We start from the raw sequence: 26,746 nt of genomic DNA, 5'->3' as shown, positions 1-26,746 counted from the left end.
GAATGAAAAAACTTACCCAATTTGTTACAATAAACCAAAGGGCATAGAACAATATGCTACCACTGATATTAAATCCATCTCACAGTACATCATTTATGAAGCGTCCTCTAAATAATTTTATGTTGAAACAAACGGAGCCCAAATTAAATCAGTCACAATTAGGGCAGCAAAATAGTTGTTTTGTGTACATTCATTGGTCTGAATATGATCTGCATACAATAGTTTGAATCGACAATCCATTAGCATCCAATAAGTTGTACGACATTTATATACCTCATTTTAAGGTAGTTATTGACTTGTCATATTAATTAATGGGTATCATTTTGGATCCTCATGACATCTATATATGATTTTCCACTTAGTTCGCGGGAAAAAAATCCCCTGAAGTATTCTGCAACACCTATTCTTTTGAACAATGCTGGTCTCTCTGCTGTAACAAGGCTTGGTGCTGGTCCCATATCCCCATCCAGGTTTGGGCTGTAAAATGCTGCTATAGAGAGCCTCTCCTTCTCCGAGTTAACCGTCGCTCGATGCTCGATGCTTTGGTATATACCATTCGTCACCATCTGGTAAACCATACAACAAATAACAAATTTATCATTTCTTATCGGCTTCAATTTTTTGGAATAAGTGATGATTTAACATGGTATCAGAGCAAAAGTTTTGAATTTGAAGTTTGAACCTTGTCTCTGTCATTAAAATGAGTGTTAAAATATAAAGTAGGGAAACTTCAGAAAATTCCCTGGGACTTTTATTCATTTTAACACTATTCCAAAATTTAAAAACTTTCAATTAAGGGTATCGAATTTTCAATTTCTTTGAATTATCCCATTCCGTTAGGATTTTTCATTAATTTTTGTCAAAATGTCCAAAATACCCCTATTTATTTTTTTATAAAATTTTAACTACAGATTTTAACTATATTTACAAAATTTCAGGCAACCTACCTCCAGGATATCTCCAATGTTGACAACAAAAGCATTAGGGAGGGGTTTAACAGGAATCCACATCCCATTTTTTCTTATCTGGAGACCCTCCATTTCATTGACTTGTAGGAGGATTGTTAGGCCAACAGCATCAGAGTGAGGATTGAGGCCAATGACAAGCTCTGGTTGTGGACATGGAGGATAATAGTTCATCCTAATGCTTTGCCACCCTTCTTCAAACAACTCCTTCATATCCATAGCTTCCATTTTGAGAGCTTTTGCCAGGAGGTCAAGGATTTTCATGGCAAGAGCTTTCAATTCAATTGAGTAAGCTTCTAAGGTATCTCTGCATGCAAAGAAGATATATATAATATTTTCTGTATATTTCATATTAGGTTGATATCAAAATATTCTCTATTTAAGAATTGATTATAATCAAATCTCAAGTTAATGAGTACAATGCAGTCCTAGGAGCTATTTAGAGCGATAGACGTATGTGTCTAACACCAAACCATCCGAAATCAGAGAAAGAGAGAGAACCTGAATGGCTGAGGGAACTTAGGGAGCAAGTAGGGCTTCCTCAAATGGGTTGGAAGGGTGATCATGTAGAATAAGTCTGCCCAATCAAGCTTCTGCTCTTCGGACACAACAAAGGCCTGCCCAAATCCCTGAAGATCTCCCGGATGTTGCCAAAACTTCTTCTTCTCTTCCATTGGGAGATTAAAGAATTCTTGAACGCCTGACTTCAAATTCTCCAACAATGTAGTGCTCACCCCATGGTTTATCAACTACATATATGTAATACCAATCCATCTTTTTAAAATAGAATATTTAGGAGAAAAGAAAAAAAAAATGAAGAGATTAGAATACTCTTTTATTTTCAATTTCATTTCCCTCCATGCCTCCCCTCCAATCTTCAAGTAGGTTGTTTAAAAGATTAGAATACTCTTTTAACGGAAAATACTAAAGGATGGGTAAAATTGAAAGATGAATACATTAAACTGATACTTTTTAAAGTTTCAGAGTATGATTGTAAAAGTGATGAAAGATTAATGGTGGTAAGTAAAGTTTTCTCAATAAAAAAATTGACTTAAAAGAAAAATAAGAGGGTTGGCTTGCCACCCTTAATGGATGAGAGGGATGACAACACGACTACCCTGATTGGTTGAAATAGTTGCATGACCACCCATGGCCTATGTTGGCGGCCACGAAACCCGTATTTGATCGGGGTGGCCGTGCGGTCACCCTTTTCTAATAGAGATGGCTATGTGGTTACTCCTTTTTGGTCGAGGAGGTTACACAATCACCTCTGACATGTTGTTGTGGCCATGTAGTCATCATTGTCAAACAAGGGTGGTTGTGAGGCCACCTTCTCCTCCATTTGAGGTGTTGTACAACCACTTCTATTTTATCATTGGCCAATATTTGCCAACCACATAAGTGATTCAATCATTTTGGTGTCCAATGTTCAAAAAGTAATGATGAACCCTCCTAGTGAATCTAAGAGTGAAACAAAAAAGGGTTAAATATTTCAAACTCCCCTAGGGTTTTATAGCTTTATTTTTTCTTCCTGGATTTCATTTTTATCATAGGAGGTACCTATGGTTTTGATAATAGACCAAGTTTGTCCTCCGTTAGTTGACTTAACGAAATTCCATGAGGACCAATCAAATGTTAACATGTGGCACATACATAATTTTTTTTTTTTTTTTAAAAAATGTATTTTCTAAAAAAAAAAAAAAAAAAAAAGAAAAGAAAAGAAAAAAGATTGGGGGTGGCCGAGCCACCCCCTTGGCCATTTGGAGCCACCCCCCTTGGCTATGGGGGTGGCCTGGCTACCCCCATTTGGCTGGATGGGGGTGGTCAAGCCACCCCCTTGGTGCTAAGGGGGTGGCCGAAACCATCCCCTGGTGCCTAAGGGGTGGCTCGGCCACCCCCATCCGGCCAGATGGGGGTGGCCAGGCCACCCCCATGGCCAAAGGGGGTGGCTCCAAATGGCCAAGGGGTTGCATATTTAGAAAAGGTGGTTGAGCCACCCTAACTATATAGCCAAATAATCCGGGGTGGCCCAACCACCCTGTGACCATGGGGTGGGTAGCCACCCATGACTAGATTGAGGAGGTAGAAAATAAACTATTTTTGTGAAAATTTATAAGTATTGGTAGATTCTTTAGAATTATTATTATTATTTTTCTTTCGGGAAATTCAGTTAGAACTCATCCACTAGGGAATGGAAACAAACATGTGAGGACCATAGCACCTAAAAAAAGAAAGAAAATCGATTTACACCCCAATAGTTTATTAAAGTTAAAAAATGCTTGAATGTCTAATTTTATGTTCTCCAACAATGAAGTGCTCACCCCATGATTTATTAACTGCAAAACGTTTCCAACTTTTACTTGAAAGGAATTATAACAATAGTTTCATACGAGAGATTCATCTCTTATAATTTAAACAAAACTTATCCATTCATTTATGATGGGGATTGACCGAATTGCAACCAGTGCAGTTAAGAAGAAAGGCCCCAATGGCATCCATTTGGTCGAAGTGTGGGGTTTACTTACTCAAGCCTGGGGATGGGGTTGACCGAATTGCACTAACCAGAGCAGCTAATAAGAAAGGCCCAATGGCATCCATTTGGTCGAAGTGTGGGGTTCACTTACTTAAGCATGGAGATGGGATTGACTGAATTGCAGCCAACCAGGGCAGCTAATAAGAAAGGCCCCAATGGGATCCATATGCTCGAAGTGTGCGGTTCACTTATTTGAGCATGAAGATGGGATTGGTCGAATTGCAGCCAACCAGGGCAGCTAATAAGAAAGGCCCCAATGGGATCCATATGCTCGAAGTGTGGGGTTTACTTACTTGAGCATGGAGATGGGATTGGCCGAATTGCAGCCAACCAGGGCAGCTAATAAGAAAGGCCCCAATAGGATCAATATGCTCGAAGTGTGGGGTTCACTTACTCGAGCATGGAGATGGGATTGAGCGAATTGCAGCCAACCAGGACAGCTAATAAGAAAGGCCCCAAAAAGTTCTATGCTCGAAGTGTGGGGTTCACTTACTCGAGCATCGAGATGAGATTGACCGAATTGCAGCCAACCAGGTAACAAGGCCCCAATGGGACCCATATGCTCGAAGTGTGAGGTTCACTTATTCGAGCATGTAGACCCAGGCCCTCTCTCATTGACTGCAATTCGGCCAATCCCGATCTATTCATTTAGTGAGTGTTCTGAAAATTAATTAAAGAAAAGACAACACCAGAATATGAAAGAGTAGATCCACATATTGGAGTTGAACAAGTCGGTCACCAAACCAGGATTTGTTGGACTGTCAAATCATTGACTTGCTTTATAAAGTTTGGGTAGCCTATTTGGCCCATTGAAGAGGAAGCACATGGGATAACTTCAAATTGAGTTTTAAAAGTCCAGCACAGTCAAAAGGACAAAAGAAAGCCGAAATCATTGATGTTAATACCAGAAGAAATGCTATAACTCGGTTGACCTAACAGTGTAGAGTCAGTATTTTATTTATTTATTTATTTTTTTGAAAATACACTTTACCCTCGGATAAAGATACACCCTTTTTTTGTTTTGCTGTCCAATGTTAAAAAATGGATGATCAATATAACAGTGGAAAAAAAGACATTATAAATTTTTTTCCCAATATATGTTAAAAGAAAAGAAAAAAAAAAAGGGATGTTCGAGCCACCCTGTATAGACTAATAATCGGGGTGGCTGAATCACCCTACGACTTAAGGGTGGTAGCCACCCATGGCTAGACTGAGGTGGTAGAAAATAAACTATTTTTGTGAAAATTTTTAAGTATTGGGTAAATTTATCAATTTACACCCCAATAGTTTATTAAAGTTAAATTTTCTAATCACCCATGTGGTATTTTATTATTTACGTCAATAATTTTTTTATTGATTTGTTTTATTAAAACTATTGCAAAAATTAGTCATATGACAATTTACCGACCACAAATACTCATTATTAATCTCTTTCTAGCCACACCCTGCATGTATATCCAAGTATTTTCTTATAAATAATTTTTTTAATTATTTTAAAATGAAATATATATATATATATATATATATATATATATATATATATAGAGAGAGAGAGAGAGAGAGAGAGAGAGACCTGGAAGAAACCCCATTCTTTGCTTGAATGGTGCAACTTCTCCAGCTCGGTGTCCATAAATTCCGGCGAGAAAAGCTTTTCCATGTCGATGATCGGGACTTGTGGTAAAGAAGCTGTGGAGTCGGAGATGTTGGGAGGGTCCTGATCGGAACGGACATACCGCGGCGGGACTGTCGCCATCGTCTCCTTCGCCAGCTCCTGAACACAGGGAACGGGGAGAGAGTTCCCAAAGTCTAACCATGGTACTTCTGGTTCCATAGCTCCAACCAAGAAAAGCCACAAGGCAGAATGCTTGAATTCTACAAAATTCAAGCAATTATTGTTCTTGTCAACAGAGAGTCGGGCCCAATTATTGTTATTGTCGGTTAGAATATTATATTTTCGTCGGAAATATTTGATACTGTATTCATTATTATAAATATGCTGATTTTATATGATTTTGTAATTATTGTATTTCCTTTATTTTAGGGCATCATTCAACTATAAATAGGTCATTCTATTGTATAATTGAACACACATTAGACATACAAATTTCTTCTCTACAATTATCTTTATGTTGTCTTTTTTTACATGGTATCAGAGCTACTTTTTTTTCTTGGTGCCTCTTTTAAGCCTTCATTCCCCGTTCGTACAGTTTTCTTTTATCGTTTGAACGTTCTTTTTGGTGTTTCTTTTTGTTTCAACAATACACCAAACGCTTGTTGCGGTTGTTTTTGTACGTGACGAAAATTTTAGAGGTCTTATTGTGCAAAATTGGAAAGTCTGAAGAAACGAAGCCGTCACGCACCTCCACGCACCACCATGCGTCGGATACTCTCTCTGAGCGTGAGTTTCACGTGCCACACGCTCCCCACTCTCTCCATGCGCCTTTGCGCGCCAGATCCACTCTACACCATAGTCTCGCATCACACTAGATTCGTGCTCGCAGGTCTATAGTTATTGTTGTGTACCGCGTCACACTGGATTGCTGCTCGTGGTTGCACCATAGTTGCTGTGCGCGCATCACACCGGATCATTCCCTGAGGCTACACCTGTACCTCCGCCACACCGGATTACTGCCCTCAGGTTTATTTATTTAATATTTTCCATTTTTCGGAAAAAAAAAAAAAAAAAAAAAGTCTACCAATCTTGATAATATTGTCCGTCCCATTGACAATATTTTAGATGGTTCCAATTATATGTTGTGGGCTTAAAATATGGAAGTTTTTTTTTAGAGGAATGAGATTATGGCGTTATCTTTGTGGAGAAACTGTTGTACCCACACAAAAAGAAGGTGAGTTAGCCGACAAATTTGCCAATCGATTTGAAGATTGGGATAGTGCAAATTATAGGATTATTTCTTGGTTTATCAATACTTCAGTTCCTTTCATCTATAGTTTGCTCCCTAAGCTTGGGAATGCAAAGGTTGCCTGGGAGTTTTTGGCAAAACGATACAATTGTACTTATGATGCCTCACTTGAGTTTCAAATTAAAACTAAACTCTATCAGATACGTCAGGAGCCAGGTCAATTTATTGTTGATTTTTCTTCTTAAAGTAATAGTCTTTGGGAGCAATTACCCACTGCAGATCCTCAACTGAAGCATCTTGAAGATGTAGAAATATTAGCAAAGTATCGGGATCGTCGGAAGTTTATGCATTTCATGATGGCTCTTCATGCAGATTTTGAACTCACTCGGGCTTCTCTCTTACACGGCAATCCTCTTCCCACATTGGAAGCTTCTGTAACAAAACTTATTTCTGAAGAGACTCGACGGTCCACTATACACTTGCAATCTCCAGATATGGTTGTCGCTGCTACACCTCAGAGTGTTCCTAAATTTCCTCCTAGACGATCCAGAGCATAGTCTTCCTCCATGAAGCTAATCTGCAACTATTGCAAGCAGCATGGTCACTCTATTGCTAATTGCTACAAGCTCCAAAACAGACGTCAGTCATGAGCTCCTTTCCAACAAACAGCCGCAGTTGTTACATCTAGTTCCTCTGCACCTGCATCTTAAACTGAGAACCCATCTCAATCCTCTGCTCTCACTGCATTTGACGTTGAGGCATTAATCCATCAGGTTCTGTCTCATTCCTCTAATGCCTTGTCCGTCGCATCAGGTAAAAATTCATGGTTCATCGACTCTACTTACTGTAATTATATGCATCCTTCACCTGACTATCAACATCCGCCACACAAAGTTTGCAAACTCCGTCGGGCACTTTATGGTCTCAAGCAAGCTCCTCGTGCCTGGTTTGCCAAGTTCAGTTCTGTGGTTGCTCAAGAAGGCTTTGTTTCTAGTTCTTATGACTCAGCTCTCTTTCTTCGAACTACAGATAATGGTACTATCATTATCCTTCTTTATGTAGATGATAAGATTATTATTGGTGATGACATTTTAGGCATCCGTGCTCTTCAACCCTTCCTTAGCCAAAATTTTGAAATGAAAGACTTGGGGACACTCAGCTACTTCCTTGGTCTTTCATAATAATAATATTAAGACAAGCAAAAAAATATCAAGAATATGAGAAAAGTAAGAAAGATAGCACATGTCCCTCATCGGTCCTTCCCCCTGGTGTTTTATAGCAAGCCTGTAGCATTAGGAGGGCTGAATTTTGGTCTCATGACTATGATGAGTTTGTACAATTATTTTCCTTAAAAAGTAAAAAAGTTTTTCAAATGTTCTACTTATTTTATGGGATTATTATGTTGTTGTGGTTTATTATATTTTTATTAACCTGTTAGATGCCTAGTATGAAATTCGCTATATATATATGTTGGGTTTAGAAGTAGGGGCTCGGTTTGATAAACGGCTTTGCCATGATTTTGACACTATACTTTTCATCTCACTTTTTTATTTTTTCAATATTCTCTTACTTTTTACATCACATCAATTATTTTTTATTATTATTAAAATAAAAAAAATCACTATAAAACAATTTTTTTTTTTTTTTTTTCATTTTTCCACACCAAACATTTTTACTTTTTCACTTTTTTTTTTAAAAAGTTACTTTTTTATTACATCAATCACTTTTTGCTATAATATTGAACCAAAACCAAAACAAAATCGTTTATCAAACAAACCTAGGAACCTTATTGCATGCATCCTGGCATTCTGACTGAGTGTTCGCCACACTCTAACCAAACGTTTGACCTCGAACCCGAATGTTCAGGCATAAAGTTTAGGGTCTAAATTCTGTTGGTCGATTTTTTGCTGTTGAAGGAATCACAAGTGCCTTCGGCTTTGGCAAAATGAACAATTTTATCATGAATATGTGTTTATTTAAATCAGCTGGCTTGCATATAATCAAACCAGAATAATGAGCATAGGATCCGCTACTAGCTAGCACTCATATATTACACAATAGCTTTCATGACATTTATTTCCTTATAGATAACCATATTCATCGAGTTTTTCAAAGTGAAGGATAGTCTTAAGAGCCTTTCTCTTCCTCATTTTGGATCCTCACGACATCAAGATACGACTTCCCATTGAGTTCACGAGAGAAATATCCCCTGTAGTAATCTGCAACTCCTATTCTTTTGAACAATGCTGGTGATTCTGGAGTAATAAGGCTTGGTGCCGGACCCATATCACGTTCCCATCCCGGACTGTAAAATGTAGCCGCAGATAGTCGTTCCTTTACCGAGTTAACCGTCGCACGATGCTCGATGCTACGGTATATTCCATTACTCACAATCTGCCAAAACATGCACGAAAAACATATAATATGACAAGTCTTGTTTACTCAAGCACATAACAAAGGGATTTGATTAATTTACCTCTAAAATGTCTCCAATGTTGACAACAAAAGCATTGGGGAGGGGTATTACAGGAATCCACATCCCATCTTTTCTTATCTGGAGGCCTTCAATTTCATTGAGTTGGAGGAGAATTGTTAGGCCGGTAGCGTCGAAGTGGGGGTTGAGGCCAATCACAAGCTCTGGCTGTGGACATGGAGGGTAGTAGTTCATCCTAATTGCCTGGCGCCCATCGTCGAACAGGTTCTTCATGTCATTATATTCCATTCCAAGGGCTTTTGCCATAAGTTTAAGGATTTCCATGGCAAGTTTTTGAAGCTCTGCTGAGTAGGCTTCTAAGTTATCTCTGCATGATCAGATCATTTGAGATGGTTCAATCATTAAAAATTGGTCTCCATCAGATGTGCCACAAGTGTTTGATCATGGCAATAGTAAATCAATAATTATCTCAAAAGTTTAAGATAATAGAAAGAGATAAATTTAATCATTTAAGTTCGATTCCAAAATTTTTGGCTCTGATACCATATTACATTATCGGTTATTCCAGAAGCTTAAGCGGATAGGAATAGATAAATTTAAAAGGAAACTTCACTTTAGGCACTTCAAAATACTGCACGTCTTAAGAAAAATCTCCCAAATTTAAAAAACTATCAATTTCATCTCACGAACTTTTAATTTGATGTAATGTATCCACTACTTCAGTTTTTAAACATAAAACTGATAAAATGACCATTATACCCCCTAACATTTTTATAAAATTTAAAATTTACTCTTATTTTCAAATTAATTTTTTTTTAAAAAAATTAAAGTTATTATAAAAAGGAAATCACAAGTTGACCCACGGTTGGGTAACCACCTTGTCACCCCTTTTTTTTTTCCTTCATTTTTTTCATTTTTTTTTTTAAAAAAGAAAATCGAAGGGTAATTTGGTCCTTTTAAGAATTTCCGTTAGGGTTCAATGGCAAAATTAATAAATGGGATAAATTACATCAAAATAAAAGTTTGAGTGGTGAAATTGTGAATTTTTTAAATTTAAGAGAGTTTTATCAAAAACAAATTGTAGTACAAGAACTTTTTGTGAAATTTATCCAAAATTTAATTATTTAATCAACACTATAACCAAAAAAAAAAAAAAAAAAAAAAAAGCAAAAGATGGGACCTGAATGGGAGAGGGAGCTTGGGGAACAAGTGGGGCTTCCTCAAATTGGTTGGAAGTGTGGTCAGGGCAAACACGTCTCCCCAGTCAAGCTTTGCTCATCGGACACAACAAAGATCTGCCCAAACCCCTCAATGTCTCCTGGTTGTTGCCAATACTTTTTCTTCTTTTCCATCGACAGCTTAAAAAACTCTGAAATGTCTAATTTCATCTTCTCCAACAATGAAGTGCTCACCCCATGATTTATTAACTGCAAAACATTAATTTCCAACTTTTACTCGAAAGGAATTACAACAATTAATAGTTTCATATGAGGCCATCTCTTATAATTTAAACAAAACTTATCCATTCATTAATGGTTATCCACTGCTGATTTGACATATTCCAAAGTGCGGGTAGGTTCCTAACAACTAACCGTACTAACCGTTAACTACTTTTGAAGGCGGTGATTACGGTTAGACTAGATTAGCGGTTTAGGGTTAAAAAAAGGGCTAACGCTAACCGCATATATAATTTTTTTTTTTTTTTTTTAACATTTATATCATATATTTTATATAAACTTCTAACAGGATTACAACAATTTTGATACTCAACTTCTATGGTGTTCGTCCTGATTATAAAGTAAGTATAATCCCCAGCTGTCCAACCCAAACAATTAACCAACTTGTAACTAAGAGCAAAGCCCAATGGATTGTGAAATGCTTCAATGCATTCTGTGGACCATCTCCCCACCATCTTCTCTCTTTAATGGATTTATAACAACCCGTCCAGGTGTCATCACTGCATCACCAGCAATCTATGCAGCCAATATCCATATGCCACGTGAACCTTATCCCCTTCTCCTCAAGCCAGCTAGCCCACACTTCAATTGTACGCCTGTCTTCAACTTCCCATGACTCAAAAACAAAAAATCCCACACTTATGTTTTCATATGTCCTAATCTCCAATGTGGTATTTTGTTATTTAATAATTTTTTCATATTCATAAAAAAATAAAATAAAATAAAAAACAATTCTTTTAATGATTTTAACATGAAATAATTTATTTAAAAAATGGCAATATTCTTGTTTTGAACCCATAAAGTTTAGAAAAAGAGTGCTTAATTGGGTATACTATAATTTTTAGTACAATTAAAGTCATCTACAAATTAACTAGAGAAATTCATGTCGAGAGAGAGAGAGAAAACCTGGAAGAAACCCCATTCTTTGCTTGCATGGTGCAACTTCTCCAACTCAGAGTCCATAAATTCAGGGGAGAATAGCTTCTGCATGTCGATTACAGGGACTTGGGGTAAACAAGTGGTGTCGGATATGTTGGGAGGGTCCTGATCGGGACGAAGATACCGCGGCGGCACTGTCGCCGTCGTCTCCTTTGCCAGCTCCTGAACACAAGGAACGGGGAGAGAGCTCCCTATCGACATTTGCTCTGGTTCTATACCTCCAAGAGAAATGCTTAAATTCTATCAATTTATAAAGAGGTACATTGCACATTATTCCCGAACCACCTATTAACTATATTTTTTTGCAAATTTAATGGCTCTCGAACCACCTATTAACTATATCTTTTTTGCAAATTTAATGGGTTTAGACTACTGTGTGTCCTACACAAATTCTGACAGATTGGGTAACTTCTTTTCACCGTGGATCCCAACGTTTTATGATTGGAAAATGCTACGATGCAATCATTTTCCCATAATTTTCCCATCAAATTCTAAGGTGGCAAGCTACTTACAATATTTTATTATTTTTTTCAAATAAATTAAAATAAAAAAATTAAAATTTTAAAAAATTAATTAAAAAAAAACTTTAAAAAATAGAAGGTGTGGCCGGCACTCCATAGGGGGTGGCCGGCCACCCCAGTATAGCATAGGGGTGGCTTCGGCCACCCCCAAGAGCCAAAAAAATTAGAAAATTATTTATTAAAAAAGTGGGTTTGGCCCTTGGGGGTGGATCAACCACCCTCAAGGGCCAAACCTATTTTTTTAAAAAATACTTTAAATTTTTTTTGGCCCTTGGGGGGTGGTCGAACCACCCCCAAGGGCCATGGGATGGCCGAAGCCACCCCCTATGCTATACTGGGCCACCTCCACCCCTTCTATTTTTTAAAGTTTTTTGATTAGCTTTTCTTTATTTTTATTTTGATTTTAATTTATTTGAAAAAAATAATAAAATATTGTAAGTGGGCTTGCCACCTCAGCTTATATAGGAAAATTGTGGGGAATTGATTGCATTGTAGCATTTCCCTTTATGTTTTCATTTATTTCTCACTTGCCTATATGTCTCTCATTCATTAAGCTTCTTCCAGAAGCTTTGACAAAATGCCTTTATTGTTGAAGCCATTCGGTCATTAAGAGAATGCAGCAACTTTAGTTGAGAAAGTGAGAAAAGAAAAAAAAGAGAGCTGAAGTTGCTGAGAGAGAGAGGCTTGTGCTGCAGAGAGAAGTACACGATTTTTCTTCAGTTTGATCTTACATTTGGAATGCTGAAAAGCTTAGAGAATTTTAGAGAATATTTTCTTTTTTGTATTTAATTCTCTTTTGAGTGAGATTGGAGTGTATTGGGGCTTTTAGGTTTGAGTGGTTTTATTCGTACTACTCTTTGTACTCCACTCTTAGTTAGTGAATTTTGGTCTCATGACCATGATGAGTTTGTACAATTATTTTCCTTAAAAAGTAAAAAAGTTTTTCAAATGTCCTAAACCAACTCTTATTTTATGAGATTATTATGTTGTTGTGGTTTATTATATTTTTATTAACCTGTTAGATGCCTAGTATGAAATTCGCTATATATATGTTGGGTTTAGAAATAGCTAGGAACCTTGCATGCATCCTGGCATTCTGACCGAATGTTCGCCACAGTCTGACCAAACGTTTGACCTCGAACCTGAATGTTCAGACCTAAAGTTTAGGGTCTAAATTCTGTTGGTCGGTTTTTTGCTGTTGAAGGAATCACAAGTGCCTTCGGCTTTGGCAAAATTGAAAAATTTTATCATGAATATGTGTTTATTTAAATCAGCTGGCTTGCATATAATCAAACCAGAATAATGAGCAAAGGATCCGCTACTAGCTAGCACTGATATATTACACAATAGCTTTCATGACATTATTTCCTTATAGATAACCATATTCATCGAGTTTTTCAAAGTGAAGGATAGTCTTAAGAGCCTTTCTCTTCCTCATTTTGGATCCTCACGACATCAAGATACGACTTCCCATTGAGTTCACGAGAGAAATATCCCCTGTAGTAATCTGCAACTCCTATTCTTTTGAACAATGCTGGTGATTCTGGAGTAATAAGGCTTGGTGCCGGACCTATATCACGTTCCCATCCCGGACTGTAAAATGTAGCCACAGATAGTCGCTCCTTTACCGAGTTAACCGTCGCACGATGCTCGATGCTACGGTATATTCCATTACTCATAATCTGACAAAACATGCACGAAAAACATATAATATGACAAGTCTTGTTTACTCAAGCACATAACAAAGGGATTTGATTAATTTACCTCTAAAATGTCTCCAATGTTGACAACAAAAGCATTGGGGAGGGGTATTACAGGAATCCACATCCCATCTTTTCTTATCTGGAGGCCTTCAATTTCATTGAGTTGGAGGAGAATTGTTAGGCCGGTAGCGTCGGAGTGGGGGTTGAGGCCAATCACAAGCTCTGGCTGTGGACATGGAGGGTAGTAGTTCATCCTAATTGCCTGGCGCCCATCTTCAAACAGGTTCTTCATGTAATTATATTCCATTCCAAGGGCTTTTGCCCTAAGTTTAAGGATTTCCATGGCAAGTTTTTGAAGCTCTGCTGAGTAGGCTTCTAAGTTATCTCTGCATGATCAGATCATTTGAGATGGTTCAATCATTAAAAATTGGTCTCCATCACTACAGATGTGCCACAAGTGATTTGATCATGGCAATATATATTAAATCACTAATTATTTCAAAAGTTTAAGATAATAGGAATAGATAAATTTAATCATTTAAGTTCAATTCTAAAACCATTGGCTCTGATACCATGTTACATTATCAGTTATTCCAAAAGCTTAAGCGGATAGGAAGAGATAAATTTAAAAGGAAACTTCACTTTAGACACTTCAAAATACCGCGCGTTTTAAAAAAAATCTCCCAAATTTAAAAAACTATCAATTTCATCCCACGAACTTTCAATTTGATGTAATATATCCACTCCAATTTTTAAACGTTAAAACTGATAAAATAACCATTATACCCCCTGATTTTTTTATAAAATTTCAAATTTACCTTGATTTTCAAATTAAATTTTTTTAAAAAAATTAAAGTTATTATAAAAAAGTAATCACAAGGTGACCCACGGTTGGGTCACCACCTTGTCACCCCTTTTTGTTTTTTTCTTTCTTTTTTTTTTTTTTTTTTTTTTTTTTATTATTATTAAAGAAAGAACAAAAATCGAATGGTAATTTAGTCTTTTTAAGAATTTCCGTTAGAGCTCAATGACAAAAATTGACGGATGAGGTAAATTACATCAAAATGAAAGCTTAAGTGGTGAAATTGTGAATTTTTAAAATTTAAGAGAGTTTTCTCAAAAAATGAATTGTAGTACAAGGATTTTTTGTGAAGTTTCTTTTAAACTTAATTATTTAATCAACATTTTAACTAAAGAGAGGGAGAGATGGGACCTGAATGGGAGAGGGAGCTTGGGGAACAAGTGGGGCTTCCTCAAATTGGTTGGAAGTGTGGTCAGGGTAAACATGTCTCCCCAGTCAAGCTTTTGCTCACCGGACACAACAAAGATCTGCCCAAACCCCTCAATGTCTCCTGGTTGTTGCCAATACTTTTTCTTCTCTTCCATCGACAGCTTGAAAAATTCTGAAATGTCTAATTTCACCTTCTCCAACAATGAAGTGCTCACCCCATGATTTATTAACTGCAAAACATTAATTTCCAACTTTTACTCGAAAGGAATTACAACAATTAATAGTTTCATATGAGGCCATCTCTTATAATTTGAACAAAACTTATCCATTCATTAATGGGATTTGACCTTATTGCAGCCAACCAAGAAGGCGGTTATCCACTGCTGATTTGACATATTCCAAAGTGCGGGTAGGGTTCCTAATAGCTAACCGTACTAACCGCTAACCATTTTTGAAGGCAGCGAGTATAGTTAGACTAGATTAGCGGTTTTAGGGTTTTTAAAAAGGGTTAACGCTAACCGCATATATATAATTTATTTTTTTTTTAACATTTATTTCTGTTAGTTCTCGTGTTGGATTAATTCAGTTCCAAAATGCAGATGCTACTGTTCACGAGCTCAAACACTGATATAAAATGCCTAGAATCCAACCTCCACCATTCATAATGTAGATTCATGTGTCGTGAACGTCCCTGCAAAATTTCAGCTCAATCGGACCACAAATGTCCATCGATCGGAGTTGTTAATCAAGATTGGACAGCATTTCTAGAATGTTGTTTTTCCCCACTGCAGGCCATGTCCGGACACGGTGATAGGCTGTTTGGACAGGCTTTCCAGAAACTCTATTTTTGTTGCGCAAGGCCCTGTCTGAACAGCCCATTAACCTGTCCAGACACCCCGTACCTATTATGCCAAAAAACGTGTTTTTAGTAGGCCCAGGTCTAAGGTTTGATGTACTGATATATATATATATATATATATATATACATCATTATAGAAGAGAGGCACGAATTTTCACCCCAGAGAGTTTGTCGGAGGCTGTGCTGTGCTAAGAGAGATCATATGTGGTGAGCTTTAAATTAAATCTCTTAAAATTTTAGTTATTCCTTTGATAAATCTATAATTGAGAAGTCTATCGGAACGGTCCGGTAAAGGAAAATCACGTTGAAGAAGATTGTGAGCAAGGAGACGAGTTGTAGGCTTGTCGATCTTACAAGGCCAAGGTCTTGCAAAGGGTTGTAAGTGTTCCTAGTGTCTGTAATCTCTGTATAGTCTTTTGATAATGATTTTATGGGTTTGGTTGCCCTGGAGAGGTTTTACTTTTAGATCAGTTTCTAAAAGGTTTCATCTTCGTAACCAAAATATCTGTGTCTGTATCTTTATTGCTTTATATATTTTGGGTGATTGAATTGTTTATTGCTTCATAGTATCAATTCCGCATAAATTGTGATAAACAAGTTTTTAGAGTCGGTATAGCGTTTTTCAATTGGTATTAAAGTGGGTTCACTCTATTTGGATTGAATTCCTGAGTGAGATCTGTTGACTCCTGTTTACTATGAATACTTCTCAATGGGAATATGATCTTATAAACTCCTTCAACAATTTCTAGGAAAAATTCACTCTTTTTGGACATCAATACACAAATTGTTTGAAGGATTTTCAAGATCTTGAACATGTGAAAAAATCTATTGTTACTAAATTGTTTGAATCACATGCTTTAATTGATTCTTTAAAATCTGAAAATCTTGTTTTAGGTTCTAAAGTTGAGTTGTTAGAGGATAAATTAAAAGAGTCAGAAACTCAATTGAAAAAATTTTCTAGCAAGTTCCTTGAGAATATGTTGCATGCTCAGAATTCGGATTGTGATAAATCTGAGTTAAGTTTTGATTGTCATATTGCTTTGTCTTCTAACAATGATTCTACTTCCGATATAATATTTGTTAAATCAGAAAAAGTAGAAGACTCTTTGGTTAAAAGAAAAACAGCAGCTGCCTCGACCTCACAAGGTAAGAAAGTTAAGAAAATTCATATTGAACATTATCTTACCCCAAGTATAGAGTCGTTCATCCTCCTAGGAATCTATCCCCTAAAAGGTTTATCCATACTTGTCATCATTATGGAAAAGTTGGTCACATTCGACCCAACTGTTTCAAATTGAAACCTCATGTGCATAAAAAGAAAAATTCTATTTTTAGGAAAGAACCTTTAGGGTTATGTACAATGATGATGGGAGGTTTGTCTAAATTAAACAAGATTAAAAATGTTCACGTCTCTACACCTTCTTTCAAAAAGGTTTAGGTTAGGAAGCATTTTACCATTCACCCATTGAAGAGAAGTGGTAGTGATCTCACCTAAATTTAGGTAAGTAAATAACATGTCTAGGAATGGTTGTTTTGCTTATTTTTTAAAATCCAAAAGCATGTTGTTTTTCTTTGCTTTGCATTTTTTTGTTTTTGCTTTCTAGTTTATGCATTGCAATTTTTTTTGTTGTTACATTTTTTGTGTGAAGAGTGTATACATGTTTGTTTTGAAATTCTTGTTATGAGGCATATTCATAAAGGACTTTTCAAGAAATTCATATGTTATGATCTTTGAAAGGCTTATAGATGAGATATTGTGTGCGGACTACTAAGATTTTTGTCTACTTGCTAATCAAGTATTCATGAATGTGTAATGTCTTGTGAAGACCTAGAAGTAGTTATTAAACCAAATCATTATTTTGTAGTTTTTACTTATGCTTCTTCATGATCTTGCATTTCTTCATGCATGTTCTGTTATCTGTGATCATGAGTTTTATTTCTATATTCCTGTTCCATATGCCTTGATGTATTTTGTTAAGTGTTTCAAGAAACATGAAGACTTTTTATCATTCTATGACAAAAAGGGAGAGTAAATATGGGGAGGTGATGGGATTAGCTCGACATTTTGGTTTTGTCACCGAATTGCCAAAGGGGGAGTTTGTTAGTTCTTGTGTTGGCTTAATTCAGTTCTAAAAAGCAGATATTACTGTTCACAGTCTCAAACACTGATATAAAATGCTCAGAATCCAATCTCCACCGTTCATAATGTAGATTCATGTGTCATGAACGTCCCTGCAAAATTTAAGCTCAATCGGACCACAAACGCCTAACGATCGGAGCTGTTAATCAAGACTGGACAGCATTTCCAAAATGCTGTTTTTCCCCACTGCAGGCCATGTCTGGACACAGTGATAGGCTGTGCAGACAAGCTTTCAAGAAACTCTATTTTTTCTGCGCAAGGCCCTATTCGGACAGCCCATTAACCTGTCCAGACATCCCGTACCTATTATGCCAAAAAACGTGTTTTTAGTGGCCCAAGTCTAGGGTTTGATGTATTAATATATATACATCATTATAGAAAAGAGATGCACAAATTTTCACCCTAGAGAGTTTATCAGAGGTTGTGCTAAGAGATATCATATGTGGTGAACGTTAAATTAAATCTCTTAGAGTTGTAGTTATTCATTTGATAAATCTAGAGTTGAGAAGTCTATCAGAACGGTCCGGTAAAGGAGAATCACGTTGAAGAAGATTGTGAGCAAGAAAACGAGTTGTAGGCTTGTTGATCTTATAGAACCAAGGTCTTGTAAATGGTTGTAAGTGTTCCTAGTGTCTGTAATCTCTAGATAATCTTTTGAGAGTGATTTCCTGGGTTTGGCTGCCCCGAAAAGGTTTTACTTTTAGATAGGTTTCTAAAAGGTTTCTAAAAGGTTTCTTCTTCGTAACCAAAATATCTGTATTTGCCTCTTTATTGCTTTATATATTTTGGGTGATTGAATTGTTTATTGCTTCATAGTATTAATTCCGCATAAATTGTGATAAACAACTTTTTAGAGTCGGTATAGCGTTTTTCAATATCAGATATTTTATATAAACTTCTAACAGGATTACAACAATTTTGATACTCAACTTCTATGGTGTTCGGTGTTCCTGATTATAAAGTAAGTATAATCCCCAGCTGTCCAACCCAAACAATTAACCAACTTGTAACTAAGAGCAAGCCCAATGGATTGTGAAATGCTTGGGAGATGTTCCACAGAATGCATGGAAGCATCCCTCCGATGGATTTATAACAACCCGTCCAGGTGTCATCACTGCATCACCAGTAATCTATGCAGCCAATATCCATATGCCACGTGAACCTTATCCCCTTCTCCTCAAGCCAGCTAGCCCACACTTCAATTGCACGCCTGTCTTCAACTTCCCATGACTCAAAAACAAAAAATCCCATACTTATGTTTTCATATGTTCGAATCTCTAATGTGGTATTTTGTTATTTAATAATTTTTTCATATTCATAAAAAAAAAAAAAACAATTCTTTTAATGATTTTAATATGAAATAATTTATTTAAAAAATGGCAATATTCTTGTTTTGAACCAATAAAGTTTAGAAAAAGAGTGCTTAATTGGGTATACTATAATTTTTAGTACAATTAAAGTCATCTACCAATTAACTAGAGAAATTCATGTCGAGAGAGAGAGAGATGACCTGGAAGAAACCCCATTCTTTGCTTGCATGGTGCAACTTCTCCAACTCAGAGTCCATAATTTCAGGGGAGAATAGCTTCTGCATGTCGATTACAGGGACTTGGGGTAAACAAGTGGTGTCGGATATGTTGGGAGGGTCCTGATCGGGACGAAGATACCGCGGCGGCACTGTCGCCGTCGTCTCCTTCGCCAGCTCCTGAACACAAGGAACGGGTAGAGAGCTCCCTATCGACATTTGTTCTGGTTCTATGCCTCCAAGAGAAATGCTTAAATTCTATCTATTTAGAAAGGGGTAAAGGAACCATTTATTAATTATATTTTTTACAAATTTAACACAAATTCTGTCAGATTAGGTAACTTCTTTTTACAAGTCTTACCGTGGACCCTAACCTTTTATGTTTTCATTTTATTTCTCACTTGCGTATACGTCTCTCATTTATTAAGCTTCTTCCAGAACCTTTGACAAAATGCCTTTATTGTTGAAGCCATTCGGTCATTAAGAGAATGCAGCAACTTTCCTTTCAAAAAAAAAAAAAAAAAAAAAAAAAAGAATGCAGCAACTTTAGTTGAGAAAGTGAACAAAAAAAAAAAAAAAAAAAAGAAAAAAAGGGTGAAGTTGCCCCGAGAGAGTGGCTTGTGCTGCATAGAGAAGGAAGACACAATTTTTCTTCAGTTTGACATTTGGAATGTTGAAAAGTTTAGAGAATTTTAAAAAATATATATATTTTTTATTTAATTTTTTTTTAGTGAGATTGGGTTGTATTGGGACTTTTGAGTTTTAGTGGTTTTATTCGTACTACTCTTTGTACTTCACTTTTTGTTAGTAAATTTCTTTTGAATTGTTTCTGCCAGTAGATATAGGCTTGTTAAGCCGAACTACTTAAATCTTAGTGTCTTGTATGATTGTGTTATTTTTTTATTATGTATTTTTTACTTCTTTAGTGATCATGAAATTTGCATTTATCTAAACAAATTTAATAATAAATTTACCCGTTCATTATTAAAAAATGGATGAAAAAATGAGATGGAGAATGAAATTTGGTAGCTGGCTTGTCGTTATCTGTGTCGTGTGCTACAATATATAGAGAATAGCTTTTATATATATACGTGTAAGTCTAACCCGTGCATTGGTGGGTTTTGAAAATATTTATGTGTCTTTGGCATGTATGAGGAATATTTGGATTTTGAGCAATATCAAATTTGGGTATCTAAAAAATAAACGGAGAGAGATAAAGAGAGCCTAGGCGTCCAAGCTCCCTCCTCCTCTCCCCCTTCCTAATTTCTAGGGCCGGCAAAACGGGTTCGTAGGTCGACCCGTTTACGACTTGCGAGTACCTGCGATTCGTTTAAGCAATACTCAAACACGACCCGTTTAATAAACGGGTCGAACCCTCCAACACGACACGATACGGGTATTTTCACGGGTCACCCGACACGACCCGTGAGACCCGTTTAAAATAATGGGTCGTGCCGGGTCGACACGACCCGACACGACCCGTTTACCCGTTTAACTAATTTTTTTTTTTTTTTTTTTTTTTTAATTTTTTTTTTATGATTCTCTCTCTTTCTCCCTTGTACTTCATTTTCATTAATGAAACTTCTAAAATTCCAAATATTTGATTTGTTCAAATACAGAGAAGCAGCACTCTGTTTCATATAAAATTCCATTCAAGGAGAAAATCAAACCATTGTACAGGAGTGCATAACAGTAACACATGAAACCATAGTAGTCCAATGCAATCACAAACTGACAAACCCACACACACGCACATAAGGAAAGGATCAATGCATTTCTGCCTAAACTAATTGCTCAGCCCAAAAATACAACATACTGTGCAAATTGAAACAAGTGAACAACAACCATACGGGATGCGACATCTGCGGAAGAGAGAGAGCAGCAGTGGAGGAGCGGCGGTGGCGTTGCGTGGGCCTTGGCTGCGTGAGGACTAAGGAGTGGAGGAGCGGCGAGAGAGAGAGAGCGGCAGTGGAGGAGCGGCGGTGGCGTGGCGTGGGCGTGGGCCGTGGCTGTGTGAGGACTGAGGAGTGAAGCCGAGAGGGTCTGGAAGATTCTGATTTCTGGATCTGGAGGAGGCGAGGCTGTGTATGCGTTTTTCACTTTTTCTTTTAGGAAAAAAGTAAAAAAAAACACACACACACACACACACACACAACGGGTCTAGCGGGTCACCCGCGGGTCGACCCGTGACACGACCCGCCAGACACTCATAAACGGGTCGACCCGTTTATGACCCAAACCCGTTTAATGTAAACCCAAATCGGCTAATTTCGTGTTGTGTTCGCGTCAGGTTGTCAGGTCGTGTCAAAATTGCTAGCCCTACTAATCTCCCTCCCCTTCTGCTCATTTTTTCTTGGTTTTCTTTGTTTTTGTAGGTGTTTTTTGGCCAGAAATCAGCAACTCCAGCCACTACCACCCGCCCTCTAAGGTGCTACGCCTCTCTTCTCCTCCATCCGCTCCACCACGTGCCAACACTGACCAGTACTCATCATCTCCTCCACTCCGGTCGCTGCTGATTTGCTAGCTGTGTTGCTTGTTTTGTTTGTTTTGAATAATAGTTTTCTCTTTAAATCTGCTCTCGTGAGTGATCTACGAGGAAAATGATGTAGTTTTCCGACCGTTTTGGGTCGATGAGGAGTAGATCTAGTCTTCTCAGGAGCAGATTTGTGCTTTTATGATTGTTGGGGTTGGGTTTTCTCTGTTTTTTGTTGTCTGTATTTTTGTTTGTGTTAGTTCTTGTATTGACTTAATTCAGTTCCAAAATGCAGAAGTTACTGTTTATGGGCTAAAAAACTGATATAGAATGCTCAGAATCCAATTTTCACCGTTCATAATGTAGATTCATGTGTCATGAACGTCTCTCCAAAATTTTAGCTCAATCGGACCACAAACACCCATCGATCGGAGCTGTTGATCAAGACTGGACATCATTTCCAGAATGCTGTTTTTCCCTACTGCAGGCCATGTCTAGACACGGTGCTAGGCTTTCCGGATAGGCTTTCCAGAAACTTTATTTTTGCTCCGCAAGGCCCTTTCCGGACAGCCCATTAACCTGTCCGGACACCCCGTACCTATTATGCCCAAAAACGTGTTTTTAGTAGGCATAGGTCTAGAGTTTGATGTACTGATATATATACATCATTATAGAAGAGAGAGGCACGAATTTTCGCCCCTGAAAGTTCTTCGAAGGTTGTGCTAAGAGAGATCATATGTGGTGAGCGTTAAATTAAATCTCTTAGAGTTTTAGTAATTCTTTTGATAAATCTATAGTTGAGAAGTCTATCAGAAGGGTCCGGTAAAGGAGAATCACATTGAAGAAGATTGTGAGCAAGAAAACGAGTTGTAGACTTATCGATCTTACAGAGCCAAGGTCTTGCAAAGGGTTGTAAGTGTTCATAGTGTCTGTAATCTCTGGATAATCTTTTGATAGTGATTTTCTGGATTTGGCTGCCCCGGAAAGGTTTTACTTTTAGATCGGTTTCTAAAATGTTTCATCTTCGTAACCAAAATATCTGTGTCTGCCTCTTTATTGCTTTATATATTTTGGGTGATTGAATTGTTTATTACTTCATAGTATTAATTCCATATAAATTGTAATAAACAAGTTTTGAAGTCGGCATAGCATTTTTCAGTTTGAATAAGGATTGTGATCTGTTTGGGTTGTGGATGTGATCTGTTTTCAGAGCGAGAAAGATGATCTACCTATGCATTGAGTTGAGTCTGTTTAGAACAGATTTGATGTTACAACTGAAAAGTAGTTATAGGTTAGCGGATATTGATGTCATACATAGGTTTTGAATGTTTGATTTTTATGTAAGCATCTATGATTTGTAACCTCGTAGCTTCGGTTATGATTTTTTAAAGCTGTTTGCTCTGTGATATAAGAGTGTTATGCTCATGATTCTTCTTCAATGAGACTGAAATTTTTTCAAAAAAAGAAAAAATTTGTGTATCTCTTTCTCCCATTTATTAGGCTAAGACATGGTCAATGCTAACGAATATTCATTGGGTTAGGTTTTGTGTTGGCTCATTAAATTGAGTGTCCAAAACTTTTAACTTTATTTATTTGGAGATTAGGTAGTTGTGTACTGAGGTTAACAAATTAAATTACAGTTGAAGATGGTAAAGAGTATTTGCTTAAAGGAGACAAGTTCAACAACTGATATCCGAACACGATACATTCAAAGGGAGTATTAGAGTCTATGTTCTTGTGGTGTTCGGACCTGTTAGCAAACATGGTCATTCTAGAAGACCACTGTAATTGTATCTTTACAACTTCTTGCATATGATGTTTTATAGTTTCTCACTAGCTTAGATATGCTTATGTAATTGTATTTCGCCTAAGGTTTCAGGTTAAAAGTATATGGGTGTAGCTGAGCTATACGATGTATATATAGATGTGATATGTTTTAGATGGGTTTGTATTTGTAGGTTTTTGAGCGTGAGTTTGAAGCATGCACATACATTCATAGCTAAATAATATGTTTCGAAGGTTTTCATAACTATAATCTTTACTTCATCAGCTGCAAACTGTTTTACAAATATCGTAAAACCAAGTGTAGCTGTTATTGTAAATTCATGATAGAAAACAAAAAGTCAGCTCATTGTGACAAGTCAGTAATGCGCCTGGGCAAACGTCGTAACTCCACAATTGCATAAATAATGTTGTGGTTGTAGGTGATGATAATGTTGACGAGGATACAGTGGCCTCGTGCCCGGGCTACTACGGTTGCCGTGGAATGCCACATACTTTTGTATTAGAGTGCTAGTGTGTATTAGTCTATTTCCTTTTGTACCTCATCTTAGTTATGTTTATCAACATTTGTGATGTATCTATGGCATTATGTTAGATAGAACATTTTTTTTATAGCTATTCTTTTGTTATGCATTGTAACAATGTAAAAGTTGAAAATATAGATGTTTATCCCGAGATGTTATTAAGTATGTGGATAATACTAGACATTCTAACACTTTTTCTCAAATTCATTTTCTCAAATGATTTGGTCTATTCAATAAATAAATAAATTTATATTGTTTTTATTTCTTAAATGAATGTGGGGTTCAAATTATTTGGGAAATGAAATTTGAGAAAAAATGTTGAGATGCCTATCTGCCCTTTAAATATGTATAGCTTATTGTGGCAACTTCGCCATTGCTTATAAAAAGAGTTGTTACAAATAACAACATCCTTCCATGAGTATTCTCTTTCACTTAAAGGAGTCTCTCAGTATCTGGATGAGCTCAAGTAAAAATCGTGAGATTCCTTCAAGTTTTCTAGCCTTAAAATAGCTGAATATGTTTTTATTTGAAAAAACAAACAAACAAACCATTTTGTCATGAATATGTTTTTATTTAAATCTGGCTGGCAGATAATCAAACCAGATTGAGCATAGGATGATAGGAGCCACTAGCTAGCACTCAAGCATATTACACAAAAGCTTTCATGGTATTTATTGTAGTCAATGAGTTTTTTCAATATGAAGATTTAAGTCTCAAGAACCTTTCTGTTCCTCATGTTGGATCCTCATGACATCAATGTATGATTTCCCATCAAGTTTACGAGAGAAAAGTCCCTTGAAGTAATCTGCAACTCCTATTCTTTTGAACAATGCCGGTGATTCTGGAGTAATAAGGCTTGGTGCTGGACCCATATCTCCTTCCAGTCTGGGGTTGTAAAATGTAGCCATAGAGAGCCTTTCCTTTACTGAGTTAACAGTAGCCCGATGCTCAATGCTACGGTATATTCCATTGGTCACAATCTGCAAAAAAAACATGCATGGAAAACACATAAGTCATAAGAACAAATCAAGCATATGTTTGATTCTAGAAAGCACATAAAAAAGAGATTGGGGTAAATTCACTTTAGACCCCTGAACTACAACGCAATTTGACATACCCCTGAACTTTAAATTGCAGTCAATTTGAACCCCTCCGTCAGATTTTAAACGTTAAAAGTAAGAAAATGACGTTTATATCCTTGACTTTTTTTATAAAATTTCAAATTTACCCTTAATTTCAAATTAAAAATTAAAAAATATATATATTATTAAAAAAAAAATACAAGGTGACCCATGTTGGGCCACCTTGTGACCCTTTTTTCAAATTTTTTTTTTAATAAAAATAAAATTGAAGGATAATTTTGTCTTTTTAGGAGTTCTAACGGCAAAAATTGATGAATGGACTAAATTGATTAGAATTGAAAGTTCAAGGGTCCAAATTGAAAGGTTTCAAAGTTTATAGTATGTCAAATCGCGTGGTAATTTATGGGTGTAAAGTGAAGTTACCCCAAAAAGATTTAATTACCTCCAAAATGTCTCCAACGTTGACAATAAAAGCATTAGGGAGGGGTTTAACAGGAATCCACGTCCCATCTTTTCTTATTTGGAGTCCTTCCATTTCATTGGGTTGGAGGAGGATTGTTTGGCCGACAGAATCAGAGTGAGGGTTGAGGCCAATCACAAGGTCTGGTTGTGGACATGGAGGGTAGTAGTTCATCCTAAATGCCTGCTTCCCATCTTCAAACAGGTTCTTCATGTCATTATAGTCCATTCTAAGAGGCTTTGCCATAAATTTACTGATTTTCATGGCAAGGCTTTTAAGCTCTGCTGAGTAAGCTTCTAAGTTATCTCTGCATGTGAAGATTAATTAAACAACGTACTCTCATATTTTTCACAGAGAGAGAGAGAGAGGACCTAAATGGGAGGGGGAGCTTTGGGAACAAATGGGGCTTCCTCAAAGAGGTTGGGAGAGTGACCATGTAGAACATGTCTCCCCAATCAAGGTTTTGCTCCTCGGACACAACAAATGCCTGTCCAAACCCCTCCAAATGTCCTGGTTCTTGCCAGTACTTCTTCTTTTCTTCCATTGGCAGCTTGAAAAATTCTTGAATTTCTAATTTCACCTTCTCCAGCAATGAAGTTTTCACCCCATGATTTATGAACTACAAAAACATTTCCAATTTGTATATATATATATATATATATAGTTTTATATGAGAGAGAAAGTCAACGTCGAGACACCGTCAGGACTCGACCGGGACATCATAGGTACCCAACTAGGACCTCCCCGGGACACCACTAGGATTTGGTTAGGACCAAGTTAGTACCCTGCCAGTACTCGGTTGGAACCCTATCATGACCCAGTTTGGACCTGTCAAGACTCAACCGAGATCCATCGGAACTTGTTTCAGACTTGAATGGGACACTGCTGGACCTAGTCAGAACCTACCAAGTCCCAGTTAGAACACCATCAGGACATGCCGGGAACCAGTTATGACTAGGGGTGTCAACCCAGTCCGATTTCCTGGTTTTTGGCCAAAACCGGGGACCGAAACAGGGGTGCCCCGGTTCTTAGTTTTAGGCAACCAGAACCGAAACTGGGTCCCGGTTACCGGCCAGCTACGGTTTGTACCCTGTCCGGTAACCCGTTTTTTAAGAAAATTGATTTTTTTTGGCTTATTTTAGGTATTGAGCCTAAAATAAGCTCATTCTTTCGTACAGTTGGCCCATTTTTTAAAAACATTTATTAGCATTTTTGTCCACATTAACTGGACTTTGTTGTGATTGCTCCAAATAAAAA

General features: G+C 37.0%; 3 protein-coding genes and 1 pseudogene across 4 annotated transcripts; all 4 read right to left on the bottom strand.

Annotated features, from left to right (window-relative positions):
• Nucleotides 1-230: 230 nt before the first annotated feature.
• On the bottom strand, nucleotides 231-5,403 carry LOC132172315 (protein SRG1). The gene is made up of 4 exons (XM_088516419.1): nucleotides 5,072-5,403; nucleotides 1,467-1,714; nucleotides 948-1,272; nucleotides 231-566 (listed from the first exon to the last, which is right to left on the bottom strand). The coding sequence occupies exons 1-4, from the start codon at nucleotides 5,327-5,329 to the stop codon at nucleotides 309-311; spliced, it is 1,089 nt and encodes a 362-aa protein (XP_088372545.1). The 5' UTR covers nucleotides 5,330-5,403; the 3' UTR covers nucleotides 231-308.
• Nucleotides 5,404-8,312: 2,909 nt separating this feature from the next.
• On the bottom strand, nucleotides 8,313-11,437 carry LOC132172317 (oxoglutarate-dependent flavonoid 7-O-demethylase 1-like; annotated as a pseudogene). Its single transcript, XR_015912123.1, has 4 exons — nucleotides 11,157-11,437; nucleotides 9,974-10,220; nucleotides 8,836-9,160; nucleotides 8,313-8,753 (listed from the first exon to the last, which is right to left on the bottom strand). The product of XR_015912123.1 is annotated as an oxoglutarate-dependent flavonoid 7-O-demethylase 1-like (transcript).
• Nucleotides 11,438-12,944: 1,507 nt separating this feature from the next.
• LOC132169384 (oxoglutarate-dependent flavonoid 7-O-demethylase 1) lies at nucleotides 12,945-19,424 on the bottom strand. The gene is made up of 4 exons (XM_059580422.2): nucleotides 19,154-19,424; nucleotides 14,627-14,874; nucleotides 13,475-13,799; nucleotides 12,945-13,392 (listed from the first exon to the last, which is right to left on the bottom strand). The coding sequence occupies exons 1-4, from the start codon at nucleotides 19,385-19,387 to the stop codon at nucleotides 13,126-13,128; spliced, it is 1,074 nt and encodes a 357-aa protein (XP_059436405.2). The 5' UTR covers nucleotides 19,388-19,424; the 3' UTR covers nucleotides 12,945-13,125.
• A 5,236-nt stretch (nucleotides 19,425-24,660) lies between these two features.
• On the bottom strand, nucleotides 24,661-26,048 carry LOC132172316 (oxoglutarate-dependent flavonoid 7-O-demethylase 1-like). The gene is made up of 3 exons (XM_088518090.1): nucleotides 25,861-26,048; nucleotides 25,472-25,796; nucleotides 24,661-24,927 (listed from the first exon to the last, which is right to left on the bottom strand). The coding sequence occupies exons 1-3, from the start codon at nucleotides 26,031-26,033 to the stop codon at nucleotides 24,661-24,663; spliced, it is 765 nt and encodes a 254-aa protein (XP_088374216.1). The 5' UTR covers nucleotides 26,034-26,048.
• Nucleotides 26,049-26,746: the final 698 nt, after the last annotated feature.

The sequence above is a fragment of the Corylus avellana genome, chromosome 1, assembly GCF_965113065.1.
Source record: "Corylus avellana chromosome 1, dhCorAvel1.hap1.2, whole genome shotgun sequence".
Taxonomy (NCBI): Eukaryota; Viridiplantae; Streptophyta; class Magnoliopsida; order Fagales; family Betulaceae; genus Corylus; species Corylus avellana.
Note: the sequence above shows the minus strand (reverse complement) of the source record. Positions and strands in the feature narration are given on the sequence as shown.